Raw genomic sequence first — 10089 nt, 5'->3', positions numbered from 1 at the left:
TATTTCTTCTTCATGGAGATAGGTGATGCCGCGTTCGTAGCTTTGACAGGCGATGTAGCCGAAGGCACAAGTGCAGTCGTGTTCCTTGAAGTGCTCGAAGCTCTGACGCGTACAGTTAGAGCAGGCGCCTGAACAGTCGAAGCGGCGGGGGTAATTTGCGAGCTCTCTTGCAGCCTCTGGCCCGATTACCATCGCGCTGAGCCCCACGGGCTCCGGGTTGACTTCGGTCCACGTTCCGCCGAGCACCGAACCGTTGTCGGTGGGGAGCGACCCGTTGATGGCTAGCGACCCGTTGGTGGGGTGCGGCACGGTGGTAGGGAGCGACTTGTTAGCGGGGAGTGACCCGTCGGATTTCGTCGTACCCCGGAGAGCACCGAAAATTTGGTGACCGACGCGGTCGAGTTCGGTTGCAGGTGGGTCGCAGTGGGCGCGGCAACTCAGGGCGACCCGGGCCTGGGTGACCCCGTCCCAGACGACGCGCATGGGGTAACCGACATCCAGTCCGAATCGGTAGCATGTCTCAACTGGGTACCCAAGAGTAGTCTCCCTTCTCACTATGCAAAGGAGTCCACCGCTACCGCCGTGACAGACGTCTTTAATGACCTTACGTGTCGACGTCTTGTCGCCTACGATTACCGCGCCCGTAGTGCAATCGGACGGCGGTCGTTCAAGTTGTAGTAGGTCCGACTTGTTTAGCGCGTTAGTAGGAACCAACTCTTTCGACTGTTTCCACACCATGGGCCCGTGCTTGGATTCTTCGACTTCCGTCGGAACCATCAAGGATGACACTTGCTCCTTGCCTCTGGTGAAGTAGTGCCAAAGGAGACCTCCTCCCACGAGACTCGCGCCTGTGGCATACACGCCTCTTCGAACCCATGGCCGTGACCACACACGTCGAACCCAGTTCTGCGACGCATTTTCCGGTTCCGGACCCGACTCCAGCCAACCCGTTTCCTCCAGTCGCGACCGCAACGTCGACCCATAGGCTTCCGCTTCAGACACCGGCTTCGGTCTCAACAATGACCCGGGCAGCAACGACGCCGCTTCGTCGCGCCAACTCTCTGGCAGCCGAGGCGCCAACACGGCCCACTCCCCTTCCACCAACTCACGACAAGACCAGACCTCCAGTTTGTCGTCATCATAGTGCTCGTTCTCCACGTCTGCGCACGCCCACTGCTCCGGGTCAGGCTGCGGATCTCCAAAGGTGTCTTCCCATATTCTCTCCGCCTTCTCTGAGCTCTCCCAGTCCGGCACAGTCACCGCTCGGAACATCTTCTTCACGCCCGCTGCCAACGCAGCCTCCGTCTCCCGGGCAAGCTTGCCCTTGTGAATAAACGTTCGGAACCGTACGCAATCTCGCAGCACGTCGAAACCCAGGTCTTCCCCCCCATCCGAGTCCAGATCGCTTGTAACCCTTACGTTTGTGTTCGCTCACGACGCTGTACTCGGGACGGCGCAACTCGGACACCCCGACAACATCTTCCAGTCGCTTGTAACCTTCGCGACAGGACTGTGGCACCCCGATTCTCCAGAACTTCGGCTTCTCACCCAGCGACGCTTTAGGTACAATTGCGACGAGGGAGACCTTGTCCACCAACGCATCATTACGACGCACACCCACTCCTATCACTCGCACACACATTTCCGACGTTATCTCCGACTCGCTTCCATCCGGGTTCACCACCCAGGCCAAGTGGTTCACAAATCCCAGACGCCGTGACTGTGGTCCGAGAATTGAGCGCATGGTTAAAAAAAAAACAGGGAAATGTGGGAACGGGTTCGTGGCCGGGCCAAAAAAGTTCGTGATCATGTCTGTTGCCAGCACTGTCTCTCGAACGGGCTGACGAACTAGTAATAACGTCTCAGCCGTTGTGTCAGGGTCAACGCAGAATCAATTTTTACAAGGAACGGGAGAATCAAGGTGTGTGCACGCCTCGGTTGATTGCCGCACTTTTTACTACTCCGCGGACATGATCGCACTAGTGTGTAAGATTGCTGCTCACAGTTGTTCCCACCGCTCGTCGTTGTTCCAATTGCTAGACACCGAGGTGACGGATGGCGGTGATTAAGTCGGCGGTGAAACGGTACGGGGATGTGAATTTTTGGTGTGTATTTTTGTGAATGAGGACGTTGGAGAGTAGGACGTTGGAGAGTAGGACGTTGGAGAGTGGGAGGTTAGTGAAGTGCGTAAGGAAGCATTGCGTGGTATTGTCTGCCTTGTTATGTGCGGACAGCACATTCCCTGAAATGAGTGGATGTACGGTGAAGGTGATTGGTTTACGTAGGCCAGGTTGTCCTGATGATTATGGTAGAGCGTTCGGGTTGACGCCGTCACATGATACTGTTGTTCCGTTTGATTGGTTAGAATGTTGTAACGGGTTACGATTTTACCAATTCTCGGATGAGGTTGGAGCAGCAGCTTATCAAGCAGTGAAGAAGTTGGTAGATAGGGTATGGGAAGGGCTATGTTGGGAGAGTGAGGAGATATCGGAGCGAAGGAAAAAACGTACCTTAGCATTATTGAAGGCCGAGTTATTTCACGGCTTTCAATCAACCATACCTGATACGAGTGCTCATGGTACAGAGTTAGAAGCTTACTTGGTTCATGATGTTGGTATTGAGGATGTAACTCGATACAAGATGATCGCACCTTTATGTTGGTTACAACAAGCACCACTAATTACGACGGAAACCGTGTTGGCGGAGGCGAAGGTGTTGGCGGAGGCGAAGGTGTTGGCGGAGGAGGTTGCGGAGGAGGTGTTGGCGGAGTCTAACCGGTGGGGTGGTCTATGGAACTTTCTGGGTTCGGCTTTTCTTGGAGCAGCGACTGCATGGTATTTCCATTGGGCTATAGCTCGCGTACTGCAGGCAGCCGAAGTTCCCCCCGGTCCTACGGGCCCTTTAGGATTAATGTTGGATGGTTATACCCAGCCCTTGACAGAGTCCGCTTTAACCACACTACAAACACCTTCTGCTAAGGTGCAATTTGAAACAGTTGCTGGTAACCTGGCCAACTGGCGGGGTTCACTGTTATGCAATGGTGGATCCGGTACTTTAAACTGTCTCGATACTCGCGTGCGAGGTACCGTCTACCATTTCGGAAAACCATACGAATACGACTATGCCGCTGTCCAAGAAGCTTTATACACCTTCAAGGATGACCTAGAATGCTCAATCACATGCTTAACTACGGCTGCTATTGATCGTCTTACAATAGACAGACTTTACCTCTCCTTATCACCACAACAAAGTAACAAGACATTTGAAGTAAAAAAAAAACTTGTGGACACCAAAATTAACAATGTAGACTCACAACTTTGTATCTTACATGGTGAAAATTTAGACTGCCACGACAACAGGGTGTGCGACTATACCGAAGTTTCGTGTGTCTTTCATGACTCAGAAGACCGGATCATTCATGCCTCAGCTGCCGGCATTAATACTGGTCAGTTAGACCTGCTGAAACACATACGTCTCTTAAGCTCCACCCGTTACCACCTATCCTCATGCCGTCACACATGCACCTCTAGACAACCTATACCCCCACCAAAGCCAAACCAGTAAAAACTTTTTGTCCGAACCAACTTGCTTCCGCCCTGGCAACACGGGAGCGACGACTCTGGTCTACTTTGCTCCGGTCTGCTCCGATCCTTGGTCAGCTCCGTGGACTGGGTCATGTTGGGTGGGGTAGCGACATGTCAAGCGATCCTTCGGATGATTTTGTCGCCAGGCGTGTTCACTGGTCCAGAAGTAGCGGCTATCGCGGCGGGTGGGAGGGTCGTAGATTTGAAAAGTTCGGGATCCGGAGCAGAGTGTTCTTTCCTCAGTGGGTGTGAGCTGGGCGGTGAAGGCCGCTACAGAAGGTGCAAAAGCGCCGGCGATATCTCTTTCAAGCATGGATATGATACCCAAACGGGAGGTCGTGGGTTCGAATCCATGTGGTTGATCATTGACAATCACATGTGCTAAATATCTTGAAAACTGATACAAGGCCGACGGATCCGCCTTACGATTCCTCTTAGAACGAGCAGACAACTGCAACCTATTTGTCAACGCCGAATACTCTACTACAGACGCACCCGGCGCCATTGCTACAGACGCACCCGGCGCCATTGCTAACAACAACTTAAACTCCTTACACTTCAAATCCTTACACTTCAAATCCTTGCACTTCAAATCCTTATCACCAGCGCACTTCACCGGGAATTTCACCAACACCTCATGAAATGTACAGTCATTCAAATCAGACAGACTACCATTCGCATCTAATACCATCGCACATACTCCTGTAATCAACGCTCCACTCTCCGATTTCAAATTCAATACTCCCCGCATCAAAATTATTGGAAAAATTGTCACAGAAGAGCCTTTCCGTAAGAGCCTTGGTCGTTTCCGTAAGAGCCTTGGTCGTTGTGGGGGCATGGCCGTTTGGACCCAGATGAGAGGGTTGTGTGCGCGACTTGCACACGACTTGCACACACGTCTCAAAAAATAGATGTGTGTGTCAGCATCGACAACATGTACGATAACAGCCTCTCCGGCCTAGTTTAGTGTGGCCCCATTTGACCGTGCACCTCGTTAATAGACGGCTGGAGGTTGTTGATGCAGATGTTGATGCACCGGTTTACTTCGTGGCCATCATTGTTAAAATCTGGGTTGCGTCTAATGGCTCCGCTGACAGAAGAGTTGTGTGCGATTATCTGTGTGACAGTGCGTGGCCTGGAGAAAGTGGTTGTGTCGGTGCTGTCACAGTGGACAAAGACGTAGTTGCAGATGGGTTGGCGCAATGGGGAGATGCTTTCGAGTGTGGGCAGGTAGGTATTATCAGAGATGAAAGGATCAAAGGGTTGAGTAATGAGGGCTCGGAGAGCCTCTGTTTCTCGCTCATCGTCGTGATTTTGGGGATCACTAAGAGCACTCATGAGTTTGCGCCGAAACACCTTAGCTGTGAGTTGGACGTCGTCGCCAACAGTGCCACAGTAGGTCTCACAGTCGCGCAAGCCACGGACGAGCCCCGCACCACGGAAGGTTCTCTTAATGTCCCGTTCGAACCCTAGGAGGCCAAAGGGATAGCACACATGGCTGCCAGCATTCTCCCGAGCCAAGTATGGGTCGCCGGAGAAGTGGCAGACCAGATAACCGTTAAGTCCCTGGCAGCTGTCCTGAATCCGGTCGAGCATTGAGGTCCTGCTACCAACCACCAAAGAGCCGAGTTCAGTACAATTTTCATAAGGCACGGCCATTTGCTGCATGTCCCACAGCGAAAGTTTTGTATCATTCGCAGGTGTATGTCGTAACATTTGCCACCAATGGCCTTCGACAGTCGGCTCGGGCCGCTGGAACTCGGACAGTGTGGTGATTGTTGTCTCCGTCTCCGTCTCCCCCGACCACGGCCACGGCACGCTGGAGAACCACGACTGTACGTCCCCCCAACGCCACCAGCCTATCAATGTGGCCACACTCCCGGCGACTGCTGTGGCCGTCAGACCCTTAGCCCACTTACGAACACTCGGGTGACGCTCGATGAAGTCATCCAACCGATCGTTAAACGACGATCCGTAACCTTCCCGATAACGACAACGGGTCATTCGCTTCACCGCACCCGGGTGCTCGCGTTCAATCAGATCGTTTATCAATGAATGCCACGCCATCCGTGTGTGCTTCCACAAATACAACAGTTCTTCAGGCTCTACCCGTTGAACATCAAATACTTCCAACGGTGTCTCCGCCGACACCTCCGGGTGCCACGCACACGATATCTCCGACTCCGACTTCCCGAAGGCGTCCTGAAAGACCCGGTCACATATGTACAGACGGCGCCAACCTATTCCGAACTCCTTCTCTTGTAAATCGGCCCATGCAACATGCTTCTTGAACAACACACCATGCGTAAAACCCTCAGCCGCCCCCTCCTCCAACGACACGAAAATTTTATCAGCAAAATTCGTCAAATCCAAGTCTTCCAAATCCACTCCCTCAGCAGCCGCCAAATCGATAGCCACCGCTCCGTCCATGTCTCCCATCAGGCCCGCGACCTCCTGCTCATCCGCCGCCTTCAACTTCGACCCCGAAGACTTCGACTTAAACTCACTAGGACGGTACCAAAGGGGTGCCTTCGCCGGCATTTGTGCGCCGAGCGCCACCTTCTGTTTCAGCAGCGTTTCCAGGGCCTCCAGCTTCTCCCGCGAGGCCACAACCAACAAACATACTTGGTCGTGACCTCGCACGCCCACCAACACCTTCGCCATGCCCGTGTCATTGTTTATCCGCGTCAGGTTTCTTCCGTCCGGCGTTATTAACACGGCAAGCAGTGCGGCTGCCCCCGCTGACTGAGACGCCACTGTTCCTCGCATTGGTTTTTTTCAAAAAAAAAAAAAAATATTTTTTTTAACCCATCAATTCACTTCGGAGTTCTCTTGGGTGTTGTAGCCAGCGCCGAGCACTACGGAGCCGTTCACATCGCGGTTAATGAGTCGATGTACTGCAGTATACACCACGAAAAATAAGGTGCGTGCCGGCCAACTGGATAGCCTCCTCACGTCCATCTTGGCTCCTACTGCTCCGAACTTATACTCAATAACCCCGAACTCACCACCAACATGGATCCTGAACAACGCCGGTCCTGAGAACCATTCTGAACAACACGCTTCTACTGCACAGCTGGGGCTGGACTTACTTCCTTCACGTACTCAAAGCTCGCATGGCATCCCGCCAACGACTGCGGCCCTGTCTCTGCCGCTTCTACACCCACTCACTCCGTCGCAGCCTTGTCCGCCCCCTGCTCGTCTCCCGGGACGCATTCGGCAAAGTCCTTCAACCCAAAGTCCTTCAACCCAAAGTCCTTCAAGCTAACGGCAGGACCAGTCGGAGCTCAAACACTGAGTTGTCAACAGGGTCAGTAGGTTTGGAGAATGGTCACAAAAAAGGGGGGAGGATCTAACATCATGACGTCAGTTGGTTATGGCGGTTCAAGTGCCCCCCTGGCATTCGCCTCGTTTCGAACCAGGGTCTGGTCGGTAAAAAAATTGGTGATGAGGTCGTTGGAAGTTTCACAGGATGGGTCTGATGGTGAGAGTACGTTGGTGAGTTTGAGTCATGTGGCATTGCCGGTTATGACGAACACCGGGGTGGGATTTGTGAAGGATGTTTGCGACGCAGCTCGTTTGCCACAGTCGGTTGCTTGGCAGGCGACGGCGTCAAGTTGGTCACGACAGCGGACGTCTTTGATGCGCAGTTTGGAGGTGCTAGGTACACTGCCTGATGGTGTGATGTGTGCATCAGTACCCTCTCAGTGGATGTCTCCGGGGTTGTCTTGGGATCAGTGTCGAACGGGATTGCTAGTTACGAGTTATGATGAGGACACCAAGATCGCAAGAACCTTTACCAAGTTGTTGGAAAAAGTCGATCTCGAAAACCTGCTCTTCTCTACCACAGCGCAATTCCTGAAGGCGGTACACGAAATTGTGTTGCGAAACCCCGCAGGATGCGGCCTCGATGATGACCAAAAAATACGAGTCAAAAACTGGGTCGAAGTATTCGACCCAAAACAGACCGTCCAGGAACTTGTCGAATCACTCCCCGAGCCCACTCTTACGGCACTACTCGATACTTATTCCACCTTCGCCGGATATGGTGGATCTGTCATCCCGCAACCATCTGTGAGACAACAGCGCCCTAACACAGGGAATGATCAGAACAGTAAGAGTAATCGGACCAGTAACAGTGACAAGACCAAACCCCGACCGGCGGTTTTGCGACCACCAAGACTTTCCTCCAAGTTCATGATCGAACGGCCTCATCCCGAAGTTCGAACCCCAACTGAACTCGAACCCCAACTGAACTCGAACCCCAACTGAACTCGAACCCCAACTGAACTCGAACCCCAACTGAACTCGAACCCCAACTGAACCCATTTTTGATATGACCTCATCCTTCATCTCCTTCCAGACGGTGGCTGATGCCACCAGCACGGATCATACGTTGAATAGCAGCGCGCAAACAGTAGAATGCAAGGTAGTCAGATTGGTGGTGAAAAAGTAAAATGTTGGTACCAGCCGGCTACCATCCGGCTCTGGAGTGGTCGTGGACGGCCTGTGGGTTGAGAGTGGCGTCGGACAAGACCGCCGAGGTGTCGGTTCTGTTCTCTTTGTGACAGATGGCTTCACAGTCTTCGACGATATAGTCGGGTCGGTGGAAGATAGGGACGTGTTCATTAAGTATTTTCCATGTCGTTTTGAAGCCGGTGATGCTGAGACGGTGGGGTGCAGCTTTGTCATCGGGTCCGGAGTTGTAATGGCAGTTGAGTTCCGCGAAATGGCAGAAGTTGTTTTCGAGGGCACTGAGCGTGGCGTTGCACTGAGCGTTACCCACGCATATGGTACTGGCGGCGTCATCGACGGGGTACTTGTTCTTCAGCATCAGGCGTACCTGGTGTATGGCATTCTGGTCAAAGGGCACCGCCATAGCAGCCGCCTCATCGGTTTCCATGTCGGTGATAATGCCGGTCACGTTTGTCGACGAAACGGCGGTCACGTTTGTCGACGAAACGGCGGTCACGTTTGTCGACGAAATGGTCGGCACGATGGTGATGTTCAGTTCCCGCGCTGCTCGGTGAGCGAGTTCCCGCCGTGTGTCCGCATCCGTAAAACAGATGGCTATCGGGTTTTCGTTTATCGCCCAGATGTAGTCGCCTGCGGCTTCATTTACAGCAATGTAGTCGAAGGCAGAGGGCACGCCGAAGCTGAAACAATCCTTCAGCCGGCGACGGCGGTTGCGCCCGCTTGTGAGCTTAAGTATACCACTCCTGCCATCACAAGGATCCGGCTTTAACCACCAGTTCAAAACGACCTCTTTCTCCGTCTCGTGATCCTTTATCGAGTCGCAGGATACTTCCTGGCCTCTAAAGTCACCATACCTCATCAAAGGCGGTGGTGTTGTTGCAATATGTCTGATCGCGGCTGCCAGGCCTGCGAACGTTGCCGTCAAGCACCCGATACCGATCAGTTGCCGATGGTACGTACACAGAAAGTCTTTTACTTGCTTACGCCATGCCTGTCGTGTCCGCCATGCCTGTCGTGTCCGCGCTGCTGATCCGAGTTGCACCCGAGCAGCCGCCGACGGGGCCCGTGACAACAACCACTGTCGAGCTACAGCGCTCGCGCCCGCCCGCACCCACTCATGCCAGTCCGCCGGTAGAGTCGGCAATAAGTCACCAAACTCCGACCTCGACACTCGACGACCGAAAACTACTTGGGCTGCCGCCGCTCCCGTGTCCACCACCTCCAGGGCCGTCCGCGGATGTCGGAATACCTCCAGCCACACCTGGTGCGCGTCGTCCTCTAGACACCGCGTCTCCTCCAACCGCCGCTCAAGCGCTCTCGCAATGGCAGACTGTACAAATTTACTCGAGCCCATTTTCACACTCCGCCTCATAAGCAGGTCACCAACTTCCGTCTCTGGCGAATCAGTCTCTGGCGAATCAGTCTCTGGCGAATCAGTCTCTGGCGAATCAGTCTCTGGCGAATCAGTCTCTGGCGAATCAGTCTCTGGCGAATCAGTCTCCGATTCAATCTTCAACACGGTCGACGCAGCCTCCGGCAACCGCCACGGTAAATAAGACGCCCCCTGAATCGGACTATCATACAGTCTCATCCTACTCACGTCCTTCAGTAAATCAAACTCGTCGTAATACCCTAAGCCCAGTGCCCATTCGCACTTGTTAGGCGAGACCAAGACCACCGCCGAACACGCTCGCTCGCCAGGAACACTCAACTCTAACACCCACGGCTCACAGTCGCGCATGTGTGGGCGGCTTCCATCCGGGTTGACCACTGCGACCAACGACTCCAGGCCCGCCTCACTTGATCCTGTGCACGATAATGCCCTCATTGAATCCCCAAAAAAGGATGCGTCTGACGGGCCATCAAGTAAACCTCGATGCGGGCCAACACTTCCGGACACGTACCATGCCATGCCAGCGCCCATGCCATACCATGCCAGCGCCCATGCCATACCATGCCAGCGCCCATGCCATGCCAGCGCCCACGTCATGCCAGCGCCCATGCCATGCCAGCGCCCACGCCATGCCAG

The 10089-nt window shown here is 53.8% G+C and overlaps 6 protein-coding genes across 6 annotated transcripts; 2 read left to right on the top strand and 4 right to left on the bottom strand.

Moving 5' to 3' along the window:
* GNI_175210 (hypothetical protein) lies at positions 1-1744 on the bottom strand (the record flags this gene model as incomplete). Its single annotated transcript, XM_011136348.1, has 2 exons — positions 1-1286; positions 1420-1744. Coding segments are annotated over 2 exons (1611 nt in total), but the record flags the coding sequence as incomplete, so codon positions are not given.
* Positions 1745-2121: 377 nt separating this feature from the next.
* On the top strand, positions 2122-3564 carry GNI_175200 (hypothetical protein; the record flags this gene model as incomplete). Its single annotated transcript, XM_011136347.1, has 1 exon — positions 2122-3564. One exon carries the CDS (start codon positions 2122-2124, stop codon positions 3562-3564), a length of 1443 nt encoding a protein of 480 aa, XP_011134649.1.
* A 60-nt stretch (positions 3565-3624) lies between these two features.
* Positions 3625-4335, bottom strand: GNI_175190 (hypothetical protein; the record flags this gene model as incomplete). Its single annotated transcript, XM_011136346.1, has 1 exon — positions 3625-4335. The coding sequence occupies one exon, from the start codon at positions 4333-4335 to the stop codon at positions 3625-3627; it is 711 nt and encodes a 236-aa protein (XP_011134648.1).
* Positions 4336-4547: 212 nt separating this feature from the next.
* GNI_175180 (hypothetical protein) lies at positions 4548-6353 on the bottom strand (the record flags this gene model as incomplete). The annotated part of the gene is made up of 1 exon (XM_011136345.1): positions 4548-6353. One exon carries the CDS (start codon positions 6351-6353, stop codon positions 4548-4550), a length of 1806 nt encoding a protein of 601 aa, XP_011134647.1.
* Positions 6354-7031: 678 nt separating this feature from the next.
* On the top strand, positions 7032-7856 carry GNI_175170 (hypothetical protein; the record flags this gene model as incomplete). The annotated part of the gene is made up of 1 exon (XM_011136344.1): positions 7032-7856. The coding sequence occupies one exon, from the start codon at positions 7032-7034 to the stop codon at positions 7854-7856; it is 825 nt and encodes a 274-aa protein (XP_011134646.1).
* A 202-nt stretch (positions 7857-8058) lies between these two features.
* On the bottom strand, positions 8059-9888 carry GNI_175160 (hypothetical protein; the record flags this gene model as incomplete). The annotated part of the gene is made up of 1 exon (XM_011136343.1): positions 8059-9888. One exon carries the CDS (start codon positions 9886-9888, stop codon positions 8059-8061), a length of 1830 nt encoding a protein of 609 aa, XP_011134645.1.
* Positions 9889-10089: the final 201 nt, after the last annotated feature.

The sequence above is a fragment of the Gregarina niphandrodes genome, assembly GCF_000223845.1.
Source record: "Gregarina niphandrodes unplaced genomic scaffold scaffold00062, whole genome shotgun sequence".
Taxonomy (NCBI): Eukaryota; Apicomplexa; class Conoidasida; order Eugregarinorida; family Gregarinidae; genus Gregarina; species Gregarina niphandrodes.
The sequence above is the reverse complement of the archived record's forward strand: the minus strand, read 5'-3'. Positions and strand labels throughout refer to the sequence as shown.